Source organism: Capricornis sumatraensis, chromosome 21 (assembly GCF_032405125.1).
Source record: "Capricornis sumatraensis isolate serow.1 chromosome 21, serow.2, whole genome shotgun sequence".
NCBI classification, from domain to species: Eukaryota; Metazoa; Chordata; class Mammalia; order Artiodactyla; family Bovidae; genus Capricornis; species Capricornis sumatraensis.
The window spans coordinates 22,319,406-22,341,481 of NC_091089.1; the positions used below are offsets into that span (position 1 = coordinate 22,319,406).

Genomic DNA, 22,076 nt, shown 5'->3' on the forward strand with positions numbered 1-22,076 from the left:
GCCACCTTTCTCAGCTTCCTCCGTGTTCCTCTGTCCCAAGTTGGGTGTTGTCGCTGGGGTCTGTCTGGCATCCCATCTTCCTCTGCTGTCCTTGCCTCCCTCCCGAGGCCAGCCTGGGCTAAGAGCAGGTGGTGCCTGTGGACACTTAGGGAAAAAAATTGAGGGCCACAGGCCCCAGAGGTCTGCCAGGACCTGGGGGCTCAACCATGCTCACCTGGGCCTTCAGGGTGATGGAGGCACAGGGTGAAGCAGGATTAACACCCAGAACTCTGGAGTCGGCCTCCTAACTTCATTCCTAGAAGTTTGTCAGTAGGAATCTGCAGTTCCTCCGGGATCTTACAGGCAGGGAAGCCGGGGTCTCCAGCAGGCTGGCGCCCTTGTCTGGTCTCTGATCCAAGTTCCAGGGCCCACCGAATCCTTACACACTTTGCACAGTGGGGCCTTTGCACCCAGGGTCTCCATCTGCATCCCTGCCCCTGTTTACCCCAGTCATGGACCAGCCTGACCTCTGGGCCACATGATGGCCCTGCTGGGGACCTCTGAGGCCAATTCCCCAGCATGCGTCTCCACCGCTATCTACAGACCCACAGATGAAAAGAGGCAATGCCCACTGGGAGCAGTGATATCAGACCCATTGCACAGCAAAGAAGACTGAGGTCCAGAGAGAGCTGGTGACTTGCTGGAGGCTTGGGTTTACCTATCCAGAGGTTGCTGGTCAGCATTCTGATGCAAAACCAGTGTCCACCCCTCACCGGGTGTGTAACGCAGGGGCAGGATCCCCTGCTCAGTGGCAGAGGGGCCACAACTGCCAAGGGTTGAGGGTTAGGAAGTGAGCAGCCCAGCAGCCATTCCTTTAACCACCCCAAGGCTCCAACTCTCCTTCTGGGCCTCAGCTCCCCAAGCTGGCCTTCCTGACTATGGGGTTCGGACAGCTCAGCCAAGACAAAGCAAAGGCCTAAAGGACATTTCTAGGAAGCCAAGAGAATGGGGAACCCGAAGGTGCAAAGACTGAGGCATGGCAGCTGCTGAGTCAGCCCCGTGATGGAGGTGATAAGGTCAGGCCTCAGGCTGGTCCTACCTGGCATGGCTCATTGAGCCCCGGCCCGGGGTCTTCCCGCGCCCAGGCCCTCCTGAGGGCAGTGAGAACAGAAGGTAGAACCATGCCTGCCCCTAGGACATAGGAGCAGGTCAGGCCCACACCTCCCCTTCCCCCGGCCCTGTCGGCCACCCCCTAGTCTCACAGGTGGGGGCTCGGTGCTGCGTGAAGTCGGTCCCCACCGGCTCACGTGAGTCTTCTCTCCCTGTTCCTTTCCACGTGCTGCCAAGTCCTGGCAACACTCCTGCGTCTGCAGACAGTCTGCTCCCTGCACGTTCTCTCTGGGACCTTTCCCAGCACCCAGCCTAGGCCTGCTCACCCCTCCAGGGCAGCCCTCTCACAGGCTCACCCTCCAGGAGGCCGGGCGGCGGGCCTGAGCTGTTTCCCTCACTAACCAGCTGTGTGCTCTTGGGATGGGCACCTCACCTTGACCTCCAGACATGTCCCTCTCCTCTCCTGTAAAAGAATGGGTACACTGCCCGCTCTCTCACCTCCCCCATTCAGTTCAGTTCAGTTCAGTCGCTCAGTCATGTCCGACTTTGCAACCCCATGGACTGCAGCACTCCAGGCCTCCCTGTCCATCACCAACTCCTTGAGTTTACTCAAACTCATGTCCATTGAGTCAGTGATGCCATCCAACCATCTCATCCTCTGTCGTCCCCTTCTCCTCCTCCCTTCAGTCTTTCCCAGCATCAGGGTCTTTTCCAATGAGTCAGCCCTTTGCATCAGGTGGCCTTTAAAGTATCGGAGTTTCAGCTTCAATATCAATCCTTCCAGTGAATATTCAGGACTGATTTCCTTTAGGATGGACTGGATTCAGGACTGATTCACTTACTGACAAATCCATCACATGCGCCAGAACCCGCTTTGTGCCGGGACTGTGCTAATGCTGGGGACATAGCTCATGGGCAGGGATATCAGACCCATTTCACAGAAAAGCAGACTGAGATCAGAGAGAGCCAGCGACTTGCTGGAGGCCGGGGTCCACCTATCGCAAGATTGTCTTTGGTCAGGATCCTAATATGAACCCAGGGCACTTGGTGCTTCCTGCCACTACACCTGCCGGGAGCAGGGCTCACCAGGGTCCATGGTGGTCAGGTGTGCCCTGCCATCGGAGAGCTCGCAGGGCCCTCAGAGAACTCAGTGAGGAACACGAATGAGAGTGCCCAGCACACACCCATCCTCTCCCCACCAGGGTGGAGGAGTCCATGCCCACCCTCGGGAGTGGGGGTGCCCACTCCTCCCCAGCTGCCGGGTCTTGCACCACTTCTGAGAGAGACACCCCCCACCCCCGACTTCTTCTCCCCAACTCTCCCAGCCCACATTCCCAGGTCTTAACAATTCCTCTCACAAAAGAAACAGTTGACACAGAGGTGCCTCTTCGGGGAAGCATGAAGCCAGCTCTTTGTCACCCAGGTCCCTGCCAGCTCATTACTGCCTCCCTGTCATTAGCATATTAGATCCATGAGGTAAACAAAACACACTCACATCCCAGACTGTCAATGCCAGCCATCAGTCACCCTGCCCCCGGCGAGCTGGCCTGTGCCGGGGCCGGAAGCACACGCGGGGTCCCCAGTCCCTGTGAGTGTCTACGCGGGGGACGCGCAGGTCCCACGCAAAGCCAGCAGACACCAGCAGACAGTATAAATGCCAAAGCTATTTTTCACACCATGGGGAATCTTTAGCATCACATCACAACTGCTGCTCCTGAAAATGGCAGCAATAGTAATCCTCCCCATTAATTGTTTGCCAGGCACTCTGCTGGACACCCACGACCCCGGCAGATAAGCATCATCATCCCCACTTCCCAGGGAGGGGACCTGAGGCCCGGGGGGCTACATGAACTGCCCGATCCCAGGGGGCTTCTAGAACAAGACAGAGGCTACTGTTGGGACCAGATCCTCAGCCCTCTCCCAGGATTCAGACATCCTGCTGATGGAAGCCGTCAGGCCACAGGGGTTAAATGGTTTTCCCAGAGGCAAACCCGGGGGTCAGATGTGACCGCTGTTTTGAGATGGAAAAAAATGGCATATCGTGGAGGAGTCAGGGTGGGAATTGAATAGATGGACAGGAGAGAATAAGGTGTCCCAGTTGGGAGGCCAGAAAAGAAGGGAAGGAAGGAGGGAGGGTGGATGCTGTCAGTGGGGGGAGAGAGGGTGGGGAGAAAGAAGCAAGGAAAGGAAGGAAGGAAGGGAAAAGAAAAGAGAAGAGGAAAGGAAAGGAAGAATGGACAAGGGGGAAAGCCAAGGAAATGTGCTGGGAAGGTGTCTGGAGGAGCTCTGAAGGGGCCTTACCCTCAGAGGCTCTAAAAGCCCTACCCTCCAGTCTTCTAAACAACTCCAGAGGCCCCAGACCCACACCTCTGCCCACACATCTTCACCTTTGCACATGTGTGCTAAGCCGCTTCAGTCGTGTCCGACTCTGCGTGACCCCATGGACTGTGGCCCTCCAGGCTCCTCTCTGCATGGGATTCTCCAGGGAAGCATACTGGAGTGGATTGCCATTTCCTCCTCCAGGGGATCTTCCCGACCCAGGGATCAAACTCATGCCTCTCATGTCTCCTGCATTTGCAGGCGGGTTCTTTACTGCTAATACCACCACACAGAGCTCTTTCCTAGCACATCCTTTCCTGGAGGTCACTCTGGGTTCAAGACGCAGGAGGCCTTGCAGTGTTCCCCTACACGAGGGTCAGAGCCCATGGCTAAGGTCACAGATTCAACAGGTAGCCCGCCCAGCTCACAACCCAGCTCCACCACGGACCTGGCCACAAGACCTTGGGCAAGTCTTTCATCTGTGGGTGCCTCAGTTTCCTCATCTGTAAGATGGGGAGAATTGTGTTACAGTATATAGTTACTGTATTAAATGAGACGGTGCATGTAAAGCACTCAGAACAATGCCCAACATACAACCCCAAATCACCAAGTGTTTGCTGTTATCATTTGTGCCACTTCTGAGCCCTACACAAACCTTGGTCGAGTGGGTATTCTTATTGCAGGCATGCCACCTGGCCTTGCAAGTGTGTTTACCTGGCATGTCCTTTAAAGCAGGAAAGAAAGAGAGAAACAAGGAAGAAAGGGAGGAAGGGAGAAAGGGAAAAGAAAGGAGAAAACGAGGGAAGGGAGTATGTCTTTCATCATTTGGCAAATGATGGTCTATCCATAAATGGTCGTGGACGGAATGAGCTAATGAGGTGTGAAGCAACTTTTGCTCTATCCACAGAGGATAGTATCCCGATCCCAGTCACAGGGTTTGCTGAGTCTTGAGTACCAGTGAACCGATTAGTTAGTTCAATCTTCTTTCTTAGTGGATTCTGTGGGCGTGTGGGGTGGGGGTCATCCCAGCCTTGATGTTCACACACTGAAGCAAGCATCCCCGTCACATTTGCTGACTACTTCCTGGCCACAGCCCTCAGGTTAAACATTGCTAAATGCCTGTGCCTGAGCCTATCTTATTGATGTTGGGTGAGGCCCAAAGCCCAGCTAGAAGAGTGGCTTAAGTGACCAGGATTATGAGGGGAATAGCATCCTCCACCGAGAGCTGGACCATGGCCTGCCTGCACTGGGTGAGATTGTTTTTCTGCTTTTAAAAAGAAAATCACATTTTCCAAACATTGATCGTGTTAATATAGGACTCTTGGCTATTGGTCTTTTCAGAATAGCCTGTCTTGGATGCTGAGGTTGGAATTTCTTGGTTGGTGTGCTTCTATTTTTTTGTTGTTGGTCTTTAAGTGAATTAGGGCCTGTTAGGAAGGAGCCGGAGAGAAGAGGTGAGATTAATTCACCTCACCAGTGGATCCTGGGTGCCCATTTGCTATCAAAGCATGGTGGCGCACCCTCCCCCCCACCACAACTCTGAACAGTTCAGCTGCTCTGGTGAGGCCTGCATCCCAGGGCTTGTCACGGGTACAGTGGGAGAGACACAGCCCCAGGAGCCGCAGTCTAGCTGGGGAGACGGAGTTCCCCCAGATGAGAACAGTGGAAAGCTGTTCAACCTCACTCTTGCTTTCACGCTTCAGACACTTGGACGTGAAAGGGCCCGTTGCAGGGAGGCTGTGGAGGGTTCTGATGGCCGGCGGGTCTGGAAGGGGACCCAAGAGCAGGGAAGGCTGTCCGGGGGTGCGGGGAGGAGCAGGAACAAAGGCCCGGGTTGACACGGTCACCCGCTGTGGGGAGCATGGTCAGGGTGACCCATGAGGGGACCAAGGGGCTCGTCAGCCCCCTGTCTGTCGAGTCTGACAGCCTCTCCTTCAGAGGAGAGAGGAGTCAGAGAGGTTGACCCCGCCCCACAGGACACCATGGGGGTAGAGAGCTGTCTGGGGTGGGTTGGGGGCCTGGGGCTTTGGGGTCATGCCAAGGAGGGATTCCTCTGCATGTGGAAAGGGATCCTATGGAGGAAGTGACCCCCACACACACCCCGCCATTTATCCTATCCAAAAACCAGGTAAAGCTCCAACAAGGGGAGTTCTATGCAGCTCAAAAAGCATTCACCTGGCTCCTCTGCGGGCACAGAACTTGCACATGCCCAGAAAATACTGGGGACGCTGAGGGCTCAGTTCCAGTACCGTGTCATCCCCGCACCCTGGGGAGTCCCATAGGTCAGCAGCATGGCCGAAGTCAGCCATCAAAGCTCTGCGTTTCCGGCCAAACAGGCGAGGAGGGAGAGGCACCCAAAGGCAGGCAGGCGTGGAGAGAGGCAGGCAGAGGACGAGGGGAGGCCAGGCCTGCCTCTCAGGTCAGTCAGATGGAATCGTTTTCGCAAGGGCCCTCCTCCACATGCTTAGCGACTGGTGGGGTCACGGCAATGAGGCCCCCCACCACGTGGGGCTCAGAGAGCAGTGTGGCTTCCCACAGGTCCCACCTGGCTTCTCAGCAGGGCCACCTGAACTGAGAAAATTCAAGAGCGGAAAGATCTAAGCCAGGTTCATTAGAAGTGGGCAGAGTTCAGTTTCTCAGCTCTATCTTGGTGTTTGGGGGAGGAACGGATACCCCACGTGCATCTCAGATCCAGCCTTGATGCTCAGATAGAGCTGTCTGTGGAGGTGCCCACCACCTGACTCTGACATTGGAGACGGCACTCGGTGGGTAGAGGGAGGTCGGGGGTCAGCAGTCCAGGGAACCCCCAGAGAGCACAGCCATCTCTCCCTGGGTCCTTAGAGGAAGAGAAAGACATTATCCCTGAGCCCCTTATCCCAAATCCCAGCCATGGAGGGGAGGACATCTTGCATCAGGGCCCCCAGGGTCCCCACTCACACTTCCTGACACCCTACCCAGGGGCTCAGGAGGGAAAGGCAGGATCTGAGCCTCAAGCCAGGTCTCTGTCCCATCACTGGAGGGGTCACACAGGCTTCCCCCGCTTGTCAGACGCTGATAAAACCCCAGACTGCTCTGAGGTGTAAGAAGCACACGCTCACAGGCATGACAGCAGGGCAGAGAGTTAAAAACTCCCTGCAAGACCAAAGGGGAAATTGGTGCATCCTGGGCCCACCGGGCATTGCCAGCCCAGAGCAGGGGCACAGGGGCAGCCCTTCGACTGTGGGAGCAAAACCCAGAGCACTTTTCATGAAGCAGGTTGGACTTGACTCGAGGGCTGGGCCTTAGAAAGGCTGACGGACATCTTCCCTGGGCCAGTCCCCAACCTCTGAGCCTCGCGGGCCCATCAACTCCAGCCACAGACCGAGAACTCTTTGCTGAGAAAGGGGAGAGGCCATCAATACGTCATGCTCCTTGTCCTTTTTCACAGTGCCATAAAGATGTTGCAGCAGACACCAGACATGCAATTCCCCGGCGCTGAGAGCGTAAACAAGGGTTACTGGCAGGGACAGGCACTTGGCAAAGGCCTTCCCGCTGGGCCTTCATCCTCCAAGGTCCACAGCCAGTTAGGTCCTTGGGTCTGAACTCACTGGGCCTGGCCCAGTGCCCCCAAGAAGAGAGAGAGGGCTGGTCCCATCCCCTGGGGCTCCCCAGTCTAGGTCGGGGGAGGTCCCACAGCCCCATGCTCACATGCACCTTGCGGCCACAGAGGGCAGAAGGGCTGAGACAGTCATGGGGAGCCAGACCCAGTCCCTCACGTCACACCACCCGCTTAGCTCTGAGAAACGCTTGAACTCGGAACTCATCTGAGTTCAAACTCCTCTGCAGTTTCTAGTGTAAAAAGAGTTGATGCAGGAGGGCAGTGCTGAGCCCGGAAGCAGGCTGTGGGCCTTGGGTGGGGTTTCAGTGCTGGAGGGCCCTGCAGAAGGGAGCAGGCTACCCCTGACTCACTGGCTGAGGGCACCATCCATCTCCCCCGCCTGCCGGTCGCCCCATCGTCCCCACCCCCCAGGCCTCCTCGGAGGAAGATGGATGGCTCCTGCCATTGCCAGGGGTGTCCAAGCTAGCGGGTTGGGGGAGAGTCCCATCTAAGACCCGTTCCACACAGTTTCTCCTGCAGTCAGCCATCTCCCCAGTCTCACCCAGCCAGGCCCGCAGTGGGGTTTAGTAACCACGTCATTCAGTGATGTCTGTCACTGCAGGGAGAAGGGGACACTGGAGTCGGCAGCTCCTAGAGCACGCTATTTCCCTATGGACAGACACACATAAATGTGAGAGAGACAAAGATGTGTCTCCTAACTGCCAAATGAGATGGGCCACTGCTAAGGGCTTTAAGAGGTGTTGGTGTAGTCAAGGAAGGCTTCCTGGAGGAGGGGAGGCTTAGTCACTCCTAGAAGGACTAGTGAGCTCCAAAGGAGGGAGGCTTGGAGGAGGCAGCAGGGGTAAGGGTGGGGTTCTAAGGCTCAGGTTTCCCCTGATAGAGGTGGAGAGGCAAGAGTCATGATGTGGGTGGACGGTCATCATCCCTCTCTTATGGAGAGAAGAGAACATCAGAACTCCCCGGGGGAAGGGGGAGGGAGGGAGCAAGGTCCAGAAGGAATGACTTGAGGAAACTGGAATGGACAGGCCAGGTCCTGGGGAGATGGCAGAAGGGGCCAGCCCGTGGCTGGGCACTGGGAAAAAGAGGCAGAGACTGTGGCAGGGTCAGCCCCATGGTTTCTTTCTCTGCCTGTTACCAGGAGCTCACAGACTCTCAAGGCGCCCACAGATTAGAGGGGCAGACGAGGCTCACCCTTGGGGCAAGCCATGAGCAGTGGTCAAGGGTGCAGTCGCAGAGGAATCCACAGAAGGTGGGGCCAGGAGGCGGAGGTAGGCTCTCAGGACACAAGCGGTGGGTCTTGAAGAAGGTGCAGACCTGGGGCAGGACCAGAGCTGGGGGACATTCCCAGGGGCAGAGTGTGTATGTGAGGACTGGCCCTGCAGGTGGCTGTCCCACACGCGCGAAGGGGGCATCTGACCCAGGAGGTACGCGGGAGGCAGTTCTTGCCCACCCAGAGCAGGGGGCGCAGGGACTGGATGGAGGGACAGACCTGCTCCCAGAACGCCAGTAACCCTCTTTCCAGGGAAGCTGGAAGACATTCCCTCTCCCCTCGCTCTATCCACCCCCAGACAGTCTGCCTAGATTTCGTTGCGGGGCGGGGGGCGGGGCACGTCTGTTTTGTGAAAAACGCTGGGAGGAGAATCACCAAGGAAGGATGCTCTGAGGGTGAGGTTTCAGGCACCACGGCAGGTGGATGCGTGGAGATTCCGGGCAGAGAAAAATCACTCCGAACAGGGAGCCCCTCCTTGACCCTTGGGTCTGCCTGGCCCATCCTGGTCCCTGGCCCCTCCCACAGCCAGCTTCCCCTAGCTTCCTCCAGGCCAGCCACGTGCCGGACCTGAGGATCTGATGTTTTATTAAAGTCCAGATCTTCCTATTCCAGGGCCACCTTCCTCTGGCTAATTCTGTAATTCAATTAGTAGGAAGCCAAGGCCCGGCTGGGGTGGGAGGAGGTGCGCCTCGGGAGTGTGCCCTTCCGCAGTGATTACACCCCAGGCAGGCTTCAGCCCTGTTCGGATTTGGGCAGGAAATTGTACTTCCTTCACTTCACAATGACAAGGCCTTTTATCCCCGCACACGGGGGCTTTGTAAATGACTGCCATCTCCGTGCAATTAATTCTGCAGCGCTGTGTTTTTCCCTCACGTGGGAGAGGACCCCCCCACCCTTGCCCAAAGCCCGCCCCCCCCAACCCCGCCCAGCTTCTCAGGAATCAGCTGCGCCCTTGCACCGTCAGCGCCGGCTGCCCCACTGGCGCCAGCGTCTGCCACCCTCCTGAGCCGCCAACGCCCACTCCTCCCCGGGGGCCGCACCCTTCTCCTCCTCCGCTCTCACTGCTTCCTGCTCTCTCTGCAGAGCCCCAAACCCTCAGTCGTGTACCGCCCCCCTTCTCAGTTCTCTTCAGGCTAGAGGCTCAGCATCCCTGTAGAAGAGGCTGTCTCTGCCCATCACGGAGTTGACAGTCTCTTCAAAGATAGGGGACAGGAGGCTGCTAGACAGAAGGACGAGCACGTAAGGACGGTGAGAGAGAAAAGGTCAGAAGGCCGCATGAGGAAATGTGAGGGGGAACCCACGTCCAGCACACACGGGGTAGAACCGGGAGCAGCAGAGGAGAGGCAGGTCTCAGGGGGGCCGGTCGGGTCCTCCTCGTGCAGGGCCAGGCAATCAGCAGCGGATGGCAGCACTGGGCGTGACTTTTCTGCAAGTGTGACATTTGCCTGCCCCCAGGCCCACCCTGATGAATTCCCAAGGCTGCTCCCGCCCCGCTAGGCTGCAGTTCTATTCCGCTCACTCCCATGTTCAGGAGGCGGCGGCTGGAAAGTGCTGATCCTGAAGGGTGGGAGAGTCAGGTGATGAGCTGGAGCTGGGACAAACATCGAACACTGGGGGATGGAGAAGATGGGGGCTGAGGGGTGAGGAGGTCAGACCTCACCCAGAGGTTCTGAGTCACTCCCGCAACTTTTCACCTCAGATCCCGCCATCAGCACCACACATCGGGTTGGGTCTCAGATAAACTGGAAAGCAGGACAGGTATGGGGGGAGGGAGGCCTCTACGTTCTAGCATGGAGTCTGTCCTCACCCCAGCCCCGATACCTTCTGGGACTTGGGGGCCACAGGACCCAAACGCATACCACACACAGCTTGCTGGGCGGAGAGGATCTGCTTTGAGTCCCAGAGCTGAGAGGAGGCTTTGACCCAGGGCCATCGCAGGACTCACCAAAATAATGTCCCTCATGAAGAACCTGCCAGGAGACTAACATCCAGAGAACTTTGTCCATCTCCTCAGAACAGGTCCTGCATCCTGTCTGGCTCACCCATTTCTACCCACCTCCTTTGCACTCCATCTTCCTCTTTAGCAAAGTTTATTTTCTTTAAAGTTAATTATATAAGTGACATTATGAATACATTCTGGGTCTAAATGTGTCAAACAAAACAAAAAACGTTGAAGTCATGAGAGACACCCCGCTACCCGCTTCGTCCCTGTTTTCAGCTTGGCGGGAGTTCTCGCAGGCCTTGTGCTATGGTGTAGGCACAGATTTGGGAGCATGTGGGAGTCGTGGAGATGTCTCTGGTGTACACACATGGCGTCCGCTACTGTGCAACTTGCTTCTCCCATCTGACAACGCGCCTTTCCACACTGGACGTTTAGATCCATTTCGTCTTATTGACTGTTGTAGAGTATTCCATAGTTTAAACATAAAAGCATTATGGCACTGAGAAATCTTTAGACAGTTTTCAATTTTATTGTTTCTCCAAACAACCACAGGGGATCCGTGTTCCCTCTGCTGTGAGCACAAGGATACAGGCAGGGTCAGGCTTGGGAAGGGAAGTGTTGGGCCTGAAGGCAAGGAGAGATGTCTGTGCCACCAGCCCCATCCCCAGTGGGGAACTCTCCATCGTCAGACCTTCTCAGCCTTGAGGTGCAGAGCCTGGTACAAGCCTCACTCTCCCCTCCACCCACCAGTCTTGGATCAGAAGGAGGCTGTTTCCCTGAAAGAACCCCATTTCCCAACTAGACTGAGCATTCCCAAGGGGTCTCACAGGGCATGTCTCTGGGGATACCTTGGATTCTTACAGGAGGCAAGTCTGGGAGATTTAGTGACTCCCCTCACAGCTTGGAGTCCCCTCCTCAATTTCCTGGGAGAAGCGGTGATGAGGACAGGAAGTCACAGTTAGTTCAGCGAATGTCCAGGGGGATGGCTTGGGACTGCCCTCTCCCCCGGCCACCGTGGGCCCCCACTCTGACCCCTACCCAGGCCCACTGCACTCTGCAGCATCCTGCGAAGGCAGACTCCCCTCCTGAAGCCCCATCTCCACCGAGCGGCCGCTCCTGAGGTTCTGCCCCTAACAAGGGAGCCCACGTGGTCCCTTCAAGCAACTGCAGCCAGCAATTAATACCTGCATGTCCATCTCTGAGATTTTTATAGAGCTGTAGTGAGATGGTTCTCCCAAGAGGAGACTATCAGACGTGGCAGCTGGCTGGCCGAAGAGACGGTTTGAGCAGGCCGGGTGGGTGGGCACCAGTTGGCCCCCTGTAAGACTGGTCCGTCCTCATGGAGGTGCGGAGGGCCAGGAGGGACTCTGCCTCTCTGAGTCCCGGCTCCCATCTGCCAGAGTGACTGTGTTGACACCGCACTCTGTGATCAGAGAGCTCTGCAGAGGTTGTTAACGCTCGCTTGTTGTTTAGTAGTTCTGTCCACCAACCTCTGAAGGGAGTCAGAGAGAAGACAACTGGGACTCAAGAGAGAGGAACCAGTAAGTGAGCCCTAGCCGGGCACAGCTTCTGTCTATGCACATCAGCCTTGGCAGGGGATGATCTGCTGGGGATGAGAGCAGGACCATGATGATAACCACGCTGTCAAGGGCCTGAGCAGATGGGCTCAAGGAGGCCTTCGGAACAAAAGTCTTCCTGCCCAGGCCACCCATCAGCTCTCACATGCAACCTCTGTCACCCCCCCCACCCCCGTTATGGAAGTCCATTTTGGCTCTAGGTCTTCAGGGCCTTGATCAGCTCCTGGCACCACTCCCAAGTCCCCCCACCCTCTAACACCCCCAAAGTAGCCAAGGTGTTCAGGATTCAATGCTCTCAACAGACGTGCGCTGAGCTCCTGGCCCCTTTCTGGGAACTGAGAACCAAGCAGGATCAGAACAATCAGGTTCTGACCTCATCTGAGTCGGGGAGACACTAATCAAGGAGCAAACAAACAGTATTAATATTTCGGGGTGAGGGCTGCCAAAGAGAAGCGCCAACAGGACGAGGGGTCAGGAGCAAGTATGTGTCCTGGGGGGTGAGGGGTGCTGCGTTCTGTGAGGCTGTCAGGAGAGACATCCTTGAAGAGGTCACATGTGAGCGAAACCCGAGGGGAAGGAAGGAGACAGCCATCCAGACAGCAGACGGGCTCCTTCTGGGCAGAAGGAACCACTGGTGCAAAGGTCCGGGGGCACAGTGCGCCTGTCAGGGCGGAGAGGCAGGAGAAAGACGGGCGAGTAAGCAGAGGAGAAAGCGGAGAAGGTGAAGTCAGGAGGTGGAGACGACAGGGGAGGTCACGCAGGACCTGAGGGTCCCTCACAGATTCTGTTTCACAACAGAGCAGTGAGCTCTCTCTCTTAAAAAAAAAAAAAAAAACTGTGCAAAAATTCCTGGAAGCTGGACAAAAGCAACAGATTCTTTTTTTCTCTTTTTTCTTTCTGGAAGCCTTTCCTTGTCACCCTGGGCCACACACACAATGTGGCCATTTCCTCTCCTTCCCCCTCCTCCCTTTCCTCTCCTGCCTCCCTCCTCCTCCTCCAAACCTGCCCCTGACCTTGTCCTGAGCTGGCTTGCCGGCTTGCAGCGAGACAGCGGCCGCCTCCCGGCTGCAGGCAGGCACGGGCGGAGGACAAGGCCAGAGAGGGGACAAGAGGAAAGAGGCCCCGGGAGAGGCAGGCAACAGCACGAGGGCCGACGTCACGGGGGCCTCTGACCGCTATTCATTTCAGTCCCCATGTGTCTCCATCAATAACCGTCTGCCGACTGGGAAGGGAACGGGGAGCGGGGAGGAGGGTGATCCAGAGTCTGGGATGAGATGCAGTGGAGAGAGGCTCCGTGGTACTCACAGCTCCTCCCAGCCCCAGACAGACAGGAGGAGGAGGATGGGAAGGCGGAGAGCCCCTGGGAGTGCAGAGATCTGTCTCCCCGCTTTCTTCTCCCCATCTCTGTGTCTCCCTCACACATACAGTTCCTTCCATCTCTTCTCTGAAGCTAGGAGGGAAGGGAGGCAGGACCAGTTTTTGAAATGGAAGAGGAGGATACCCTTGTGTGAAGTCGCTCCGGTTGTGTCCGACTCTTTGTGACCCCATGGACTATAGCCCACCAGGCTCCTCTGTCCATGGGATTTCCCAGGCAAGAATACTGGAGTGGGTTGTCATTTCCTTCTCCAGAAGATCTTCCCGACCCAGGGCTTGAACCCACGTCTCTTGCATCTCCTACATTGGCAGGCGGGTTTTTTACCACTAGCACCACCTGGGAAGTGAGGTTTTTACTGGATGATAGAGAGAAGTCAGGAACTACAGAGGACGCTGGAAACACTTTATGCCCTGAGGCTCCTACAAGCCTCCTACAAGAGAGCCTGGGCTGCTGGACATGCCACAGAAATTGGCACAGGGACACTCAGGAAATAATTGATAAATGGCCATGAGACTGACCACCGTCTTAAGCTGTGGGCAGTTAAGAAGGGAGGCTGACTTAAACTGGACCAGACCAGTCAAGGTGGCTGCCTGGAGGAGGTGGACCTTGACCAGACTCTTGAAAGACGGATGGGATTGGGAGATGTGAAAATGCAGAGAGTGTGAGAAGACTGTGAGCAAAGGAAAGGTGGGGACAGTGGTGAACTCAGATGGTTGGGAGGTCAGATCACGGGGAAGAGAGTGAAGTATGGGAAAGAAAGAAGAGAGTGAAACAGAGACGGTGGCCAGTCTGCAGGATGCCTTCTCTGGGGCCGCGAGCGACTTTGGAAAGTTTGAGGCCTCTGCACCCCCATGAAACTCAAGCCTGCTGTTGGCTGAAGTTGACTTTTTGACCTTCCCTAAGACCCTAGGTGCCCTAAGACACCCTCAGCCACGTCTGCAGGCACAGGAAGAAGCCTTGACACTGAGAAATTTGAGGGAACTCCCCAAAGACTCTCCCATCCACAGGCATTCTCTTTGCCTTGTCGCTGGGCCTGAAGGACCAGCATTAAAAAGTCACCCCTTGAGTAAGGCATGGTGCTCTGTAAAATCTAGATTTCCTGGTAAGGCGCTGTCAGAATCATGCAAGGGGAAAACTCAATGGGACTTTGCAGACCCTTCAGTCAACCCCCTCTGTTCACATGAGGGGAGACTGAGGCAGAGCAGGGCACTGCTGCATTCCCCCAGGGAATTAGAGACAGAGGGGTCTGGTTTCCAAGCCCTCCAGAAGGAGTGTGAAGAGAGCACTGCAGATGCAACAACCGGACGGGGTGGCAGACACATGGACAGCCCCATTCACTTCGTTATGAACAGCCTGGCCTAGGGTCCTCCTTACAGATGGAGCCTTGATTTGAAAGGCCTGGAGGGTCCCTGCCTCATCCCTCCTCAGGGGGCCAAAACAGGAGGAGTTCACGATCAAGAGTGACCAGAGGTGCTGGGGGTGCGGGGTAGAAGCTGCCCCTTTCTGGGAGGTATGGGGCTGGAGCTGAAATAGCAGAGCACCCAGATGGAGGCAGGCAGGCCCCCCCCGGGGCGCTGGGTCCGTAAGAGACCCGCGGGGACAGGGGGCGTGGCAGGGGGGAATGCTGAGTGGGGAGACTTCGCCCAAGGAGCGAAAGAGAAAAGCAGCGAACGAGAGGGACGAAAAGCAGACACAGGGGAAAACGGGGAGGCAAGAAAGCTCGAGTAGAGCGCACGGGAGAGAGAAGAGAGGTGGGGAGAGGGACGGAGAGCGGGGAGGGGCTGGAGACGGGCGGGCGGGCGCGTGGGCGGCCGGGGGCGCCCCCACTGACCCTTCTCGGCGCTTGCTTCCCTCCCCAGGCTGCGCCTTCCTCACCTACTGCGAGCGTGAGTCAGCGCTGAAGGCCCAGAGCGCGCTGCACGAGCAGAAGACTCTGCCCGGGGTAAGTGGCGCCCGGCGAGGCGCGAGCGACGGGCGCGCCGACAGGGGGCGACTTCGGGAGGCCGGGCGGCGGCGCGGCCGGCGCGGGGAGCGAAGGCCTTCGCCCCGGGTCTGGCGCGCCGCCCTGCGGGCCCCCTGCGGCCGCGAGGCGCAGGGCTGCGACACGGGCGCGTGGGCGCCGAGCCCGGACCTCGCCTGGCGGCCCGCGCACCCGGCCGTCCAGGCCCGACGGAACCCCGGGCGGGGGGACGAACTTGGCCGCGGCCGCGAAGCCCGGGCGCGGCTTCTCCCCTGGCGCTCCCGGGCGCCGCCGATCGGGTTTCGGCTCCGCGCGCTGCCGGCGCTGGCGGCCCGGGGTGGTGACGCAGGGTGCCGGGCCCCCTCGGCGGGGCAGCCGGTGGCGGAGCCGCGCGAACACCCGCCGATCTCCGTCGGACACTCGCGGTTCCTGGGGTGGGGGCCGGGCCGGGGCGGGAGGGAGCGCCTACCCGCCCGGGCGCGGCGCCGCGAGTGAGATCACCGCGGTTTATTTAAGGAGCCAGCCCTCGTCTTTGATAAACTATCGCGCCTCAGCCCTGGTTTATAGCTTCTGTGCGGGGGAGAAGAGAATTATTTATGGCCCCCCTAACTGGGTGTGATATCAGCCATGGCTATTATCGAGGCTAGTTCATCACCATAAAATAAGAAGTGTAGACCGGGTCAAGGGTCTGCGCGGTCTCTCCTGTGGGTTCAGAGAGATGGGGGCGGGGGCGGGAGTGGGGGGAGATATACGGCTCGCCGAGTATCTAAAGATAAATGGAAAGATGTGAGCGTTTGTGGGCATAAAGAATTTTAAGATGTACCTTGTTTAAGCTTATACAATGGACACTGCAGGGACGCACGTGTGTTCTATATGTATGCTCACCAATATTTACACATGCATGTTTACATTCTTACCAAGCAAACCGTATGTAAACACACGTTTCCATTTCTGCCCCGCAGCGGGAAAGGTTAACCAGGTAGACAGAGAGAAAGCCCAAAACGGGTCGGGGGCTGGCTTCCTTTGCATCAGTCAGCCTTCTTTACCCTTTTATGGGTGGGGAGGGCCTTCCTTGCATTAAGACAGCCTTTGTACTGTGTTTGTTATTTGTGATTGCAAAGCACGGGGCTGAGTCATCTTAATAACACACCCGCGGATGCAAATATATGGAAATCGTGCACCGCTCAGGTTTTTGTGTGGAGCCCCGCTCTGGCACGGTGGTCGTTCCCCAGTTGGTTTTTTAGTGGCGCGGCTACATGCACATATATTATAGTAATTACTTTCTGGGTGCCCTCTGTAAGATGGCAGAAATATGCTCCACATCGCCCCATGTTATGTGTGAGGCATAAAGCCATATTGTAAGATAATCAAAGGCTTCTGAGAAAGGCTTGTGCTGATTAATAAAGTGTTTATGGTACTTTGTTTTGGGGGAGATTGTGATAGATATTTTAGAGCCACCCAAATGGAATAGAAAATACCACATTGTTATGGGAGGCCCTTCATCAGCTTGAGAGAGATTGCTGGGGAGTTTCGTGATGGCTAAAAGCCTGGAATTAGATGGGGAAACAGAAAGAGAAGCTGGGAGGGGGAGGCTTGGGGTTTTGAAGGGGGAGAGGCTGGGAACTGGGAGAATTTCAGTAGCAAGTGTGGATTGTTCAGGATCTAACATTAACTTGTGGTTGTTTATTTTACATATAATAGAATGGCTAAATGATGGAGTGTATTAGTTCTTTAATAATTTATAGAAATACTTTGATGTTGCAGTAATTACATTAAAGGTCACATATCAAAGGTAATTTGGTTGAGCAGCTGTGATGGTTTCTCAGAAGCAATCAATACCACTGTCCGTGGTGCTGATTTCACCAAGGGGCCTGCCAGATTAAAGAAGGCTTATTACCAGACAGAAAGGCCCAGGGGAAATCAGCAGCACATTGGAGCAACGCGCCTGCCCCCCTTCCACCGATAATTAACACTGTTCCCCATAATCTGTGCTAATCCTTCATACTGGGAGATCCAGTGGCATTTTTCTGAAACCACAAAGAGAAGTTGGGCAAGTTTGGAAGAAAGGGAAAAAAAAAAGTGAATGTATGTTGGGAGGTGGGAGGGGTGAGGAGAGAGGCCAACAATGGAACTAAAACATAGCTCAGAGTCCCCTGGCGGTGCATGGAAGGCTGTCCTTTCTTCAGAGGCCTCACAGGGAGACTGGGAGACGTGAGGCCTCAAAGACTCCATCACAATTCTCAGGGCAGGCACAGCCCACAGCAGGAGGGATGGGAAGAAAAGACAGGATTGCAGCTCAAACTTCCCAGGGCACATTGTCCGTGCACAAACTCACATGGAGATTAATGAAAAACAAAGTGACCAGATTTTAAAGCCGAGTCATTTGGATTCCAGAAAGCAGGACTAGGTGTCATTATTGAGATCAGAGAAAGTAAGCCGCTGGCAAATGCTGGGACAGGACCAAGCAAAGTGCTCCCACCTGACCATATAATGGGTGTTGCCACCAGCTGAGGCAGGCTGACTGGCTGCTTGGTTAGGGAGCGGAGAGAGGCCTCTTCTTGTCTGGGGTCACCACCCGAGGTGCCCTGGTGAGTGCACTCCTTGTCTGATGAAGGAGAAGAAAATTGAAAAAAAAAAAAAAAAGAACCTGAAAACTGGTAACCTCAGCAGTTTAGGCGCTTTTCCAGACTTCAAAATCCATTAAAATCAATCAATTAAAATCAGTCCTCCACTTTCTCACTGGAGAGAGGCAGAGGGGAGGAGATGGGACCGGCAGCCCATTCTGCTTCCCAGCAAGTTGCAGGGCTGGTATCCTGTTGACAGCAGGGAACACCGCCTTGGTTGTCATCTGTGGGCACACACACGCACACCTCCACCACCGAAAACAATAACCAAACCACAGAGACAGAGCTAGAGACACCCCTCCCACGTGTCCTCATGTGGGGACTGGGAAGAAGAGCTGACATTTCTGTTAGGATCAGTGGAAGCTCAGAAACCACGTCACAGTGGCTGTTTGTACAAGTCAGAGGTCAGTATTCCTGGGAACCAGCCTACCCAAGGCCTCTGGGGTGGCTCACAGAGTCAGCCCTGGACCAGTGTTACAAATGGATTATTGTTTCTTAATTTGGCATGCCTTCAGTAAAATGAGATTACTGAGCCACAAAGCCTCATCAGGGTCCCTTCGAGCAGGGTCTTCTGCCAGCATCCAGGAAGTGATTCCGCTTTTCTGAAACTCTCCATCTCTCCCTCACACTCTCAACTTCTCCTGACCCCTTGCCCTCTTCAGCGCACCATCTTCCATCCCCAATGTGTGTTCATCATTTATAGGCTAACCATCAACATGGCTTCTCAAACTATCAACAAGAATTTCCTGTGTGTGTGCCGAGCACTGTGCTAGGCATCCAGGCAGACAGGAGATAAGAAAATTGCATTCCCACCTCTCTTGGAGCTGTCCATCAAGTTGGAGACAGAAGTCACACATACATCAGTGATACAAGACAGCACGCTATCATAAAGTGGGTAGAGTAGAAAATAGCTCAATGATAACAGTTAATACTTATTAAGCATTTACTATCTGACAGGCATGATGCAAGCAGGTTACCTCCATTACCCCCATTTTATCTTCACAGACACCCTGTGGGGAAGATGTCATGAGTATCCCCCATACATGAGCAGACCCCGGACTGGAGAGATTAAGCAGTTTGCCCAAGGTCACACAGTCAATAAATGGCCAAGAAAGTACCATCACTAGCTCTGCTACCAAAACCCAGGATATCTACCTCTCCTTTCTAGGGCCACCAGTTGCGTTAGAGGGGACCTGGAAACCTATAGCGTCAGTGTTAGTCCCTCAGTCATGTCTGATTCTTTGCAACCCCATGGACTATAGCCCACCAGGCTCCTCTGTCTATGGAATTCTCCAAGCCAGAATACTGGAGTGGGTAGCCATTTCCTTCTCCAGGGGATCTTCCAGAGCCACGGCTTAAACCCAAGTCTCCTGCGCTGCAGGCAGATTTTTTACCATCTGAGCCACCAGGGAGGTTATCAGGAGTTGCTCAAAAGTGTGTTCAGGATCTGGGCAGGGTGGGACTAGAAAGTTGGAAGGAAGATGGGGGTGTCAGATGAGAGCAGTGATCTGAGAATCAGCCTAGAAGATAAGGTGCCCACGACAGGCCAGGAGCTGTGAGCTGGGCAGGAGAGGTCCACTTGGAAGGCTCCCTGGGGCCTGAGTAGGCACAGGAGGCCTCTCAGAAGAATTCTGTTCCTTAAAATAGGCCCGTGCTGCTCAATTCCAGCTCCCCCTGCCTTTGGGACTTCGCTGGGAATTGTCTCCCAGGAAGAGTCCATATGTTTCCAAAGGTGGGATTGCAGGCCCTCTGGGAAGAGCCTCTGATCAGGGAACCAGGCTCCATGGGCAGCAGTGACCAGCTCTTTGCTCCACTAGCAGCAGACAAGGGGAAGAGGTGGTCCAGTTAGCAGGAGCCTGGAACAGGGAGAAGAGGGGGCGGGGGCGAGTGGGAGCTGTATCTGCTTGGTAAACATTAAAGTTCCAATTCACTAGTTAAAGATTGGCTTTTGTGCCCTGACTCCAGCAACCTGAGAATACAGAGCAAGCCCGCACACTCCTCGTGGCCATCCCCCACCCACACCCCAGCCCCAGTTCAGCCTGGTCGACAAGCACCATCGCTGCCATCACACCTCCCCATTCGGGTCCCCGCTGCTCAGGACCCGTCGTCTCCATGGACAGTCAATGTGACCTTCTTTGAGTTTACCAGGAGAGATGTTAAAACAGAAAATTAAAAGAGGGAAAGACTCAACTGGATTTCTGGAGCCGCTGACTCGGGGTGTGCTGCTTGCTCCCCCTTCCTCCCGTGTTTGTTTCCTTGAGTCCCATCGTCATCTTTCTCTTTGTGCCTGTTTCCTCCTCTTTTCTGTCCCTTCTGGGCACCTTCCTCCTCTTCTTCCCTCTCACTTCCCCTCCTTTCCCCTTTATCCTTCTCACTGGCCTCTCCTGCACACCATCCCTCTGACTCCTTCTCCCCACTCACCTCTGCCTCGACACCCAGAGGGGGCTCTCATGGGACCTCCACCAGCTCACCTGGGACTTCCCTGGTGAGGCCCGTCTCCCTCCTGACGGCCCCACTGGAAAGGATCCGTCTAATTTTATGTGTAACTGTAAAGATGAATGATAAGTAGAAAGGATGCAGGCAAGAACAAGATGAATAAATTATAAAGGGCAAATGATGACAAGACAGGGGTCCCCAGAGACAGTGATATGATAACAGAAACTAAAGATGAATTTATGATGGATGTAGGTAGCATGTACGGGGCACTTTTACAACTTCTAGTGATTGGCGCAAAGTGTTTCATTTTAGAGATGTGATGTGTTTCCACTTGTCTGTCCTGTAGGCTGTCTCTATGCGGTGAGTTTGGGTCCCAGGAGCATTTGTCTCTGATTTAGATGATGGGGTCACAAGCCAGGTCCCTGCATCTCTCTGCCTCCCTGGTCCAGTGGTCCTTCTTGCTCCTGGTTTGGGGGGCTGTTGTAACCAAGTCCCACAGGCAGGGTGACGTAAAATGACAGAGAGGTATTGTCTCACAGTTCTGGCGCTAGAAGACCAAGATCAAGGTGTTGGCAGGGCTGGTTCCTTCTGAGCGCTGGGAGGAGGACCTGTTCCGCGCCTCCTTCCTCACTTCCAGTGGCCTCGGGCATTCCTGGGCTGGGAGATGGTGTTCATCACGTGAACTTCCTGGTGTGTGTGTCTGTTTCTGTGTCCAAATTCCCCCTTCTGATAAAGACACCAGTTGTATGGGTTGGGGCCCAACCTGATGCCCTCCTCCCAGCTTGATTACATCTGCAAAGACCCTGTTTCATATAAGGTCACATTCACAGGTACCGGGGGTTCGGTCTTCAGCACCTTCTGGGGGGAGGGGAGAAAGCAATTCAACCTATAACACTGAAAAAGGGCATCCCTGTGGCCCTTCCATGGCAGAGAGAGAAAGGTCTTCAACGGCGTTTAAGTCACTGGGTGGGGTCTGGCAGGGAGGATCCCACCTCCCCTTCCTCTGCTTCTCCCCACTGGCCTCATGCTCTTCTTTTTCTCTCTTGGGGAAATGAATGACTTATCTTCTCTTCCCTCATATTCTCTACAGAAAACTCTTCATCTGTCCTTTTAGGGCAGTGGGTCTTAACAGGGAGCACATTTGCCCCCAACAGGACCTACGGACATTGTCTGGAGATGCTGCAGGTATCTGATAAGCAGAGGTCAGGATGCTGCTAAACATCTTACAATGCACAGGAGAGCCCCACAACAAAGAAGCATCTGACCCCAGAATGTCAGTGGTGCCGAGGGCCCTGTGCTGGGACTGAGGGCAGATGGAAAAGGCACAGTGTGGCCCTGGGGGGAGCTTCTGTCTCTCTTACTCTCTGCTTCTCAATCACGTGGGGGACAAGCCCCAGGGTCCTCAGAGTGTTAGAGGTGGGAGGGCTCGTCAAGGGGCACAAGCTCACATGGTGTAAGCACAGAGCGGACAGTGGGCGGCAGAAGAGCACGAAGGCTGCCCTCCAGGCTGAGAGGCGGTTTCTGAGCAGCCGTCCGCACACTCCTCTCTGCAGGATGTCCAGCTTCAGCACCGACAGCTCGCTCAGTTTTCTGATTTTACCCACACGGAATCTGAGATCCGAGTGAGATGAGTTGCAGTCCACTCGTGACAGAGCTGGGGCCAGAATCCAGGCCTCCCTCACCCACCCGTGTTGGGGGGGTCTCCAGCCCCCCACCTTTGGAGGAGTCCCCATCCTGACAGGAAGCAGATCGGGCAGGCACGTCTCCAACCAAGCCACCTCTCCCCTGCCCGCAGACCACACCGCAGGCTGGGGCAGAGCTGAGTACACAGGGTCTCCTCCCCAGGCTCTCCCAGCAGGAGGGAGCACGGGCTTCCAGGAGAGAAG

The 22,076-nt window shown here is 55.5% G+C and overlaps 1 protein-coding gene across 13 annotated transcripts in view; it reads left to right on the top strand.

Annotated features, from left to right (window-relative positions):
• CELF4 (CUGBP Elav-like family member 4) overlaps window positions 1–22,076 on the top strand; it is a 313,764-nt gene that overhangs the window by 65,241 nt on the left and 226,447 nt on the right. For all 13 annotated transcript variants that reach the window (XM_068993786.1, XM_068993788.1, XM_068993787.1 and 10 more), the window contains exon 2: window positions 15,030–15,112. In XM_068993786.1, coding sequence (XP_068849887.1) covers window positions 15,030–15,112 — 83 coding nt within the window. The remainder of the gene's footprint in view (window positions 1–15,029; window positions 15,113–22,076) is intronic.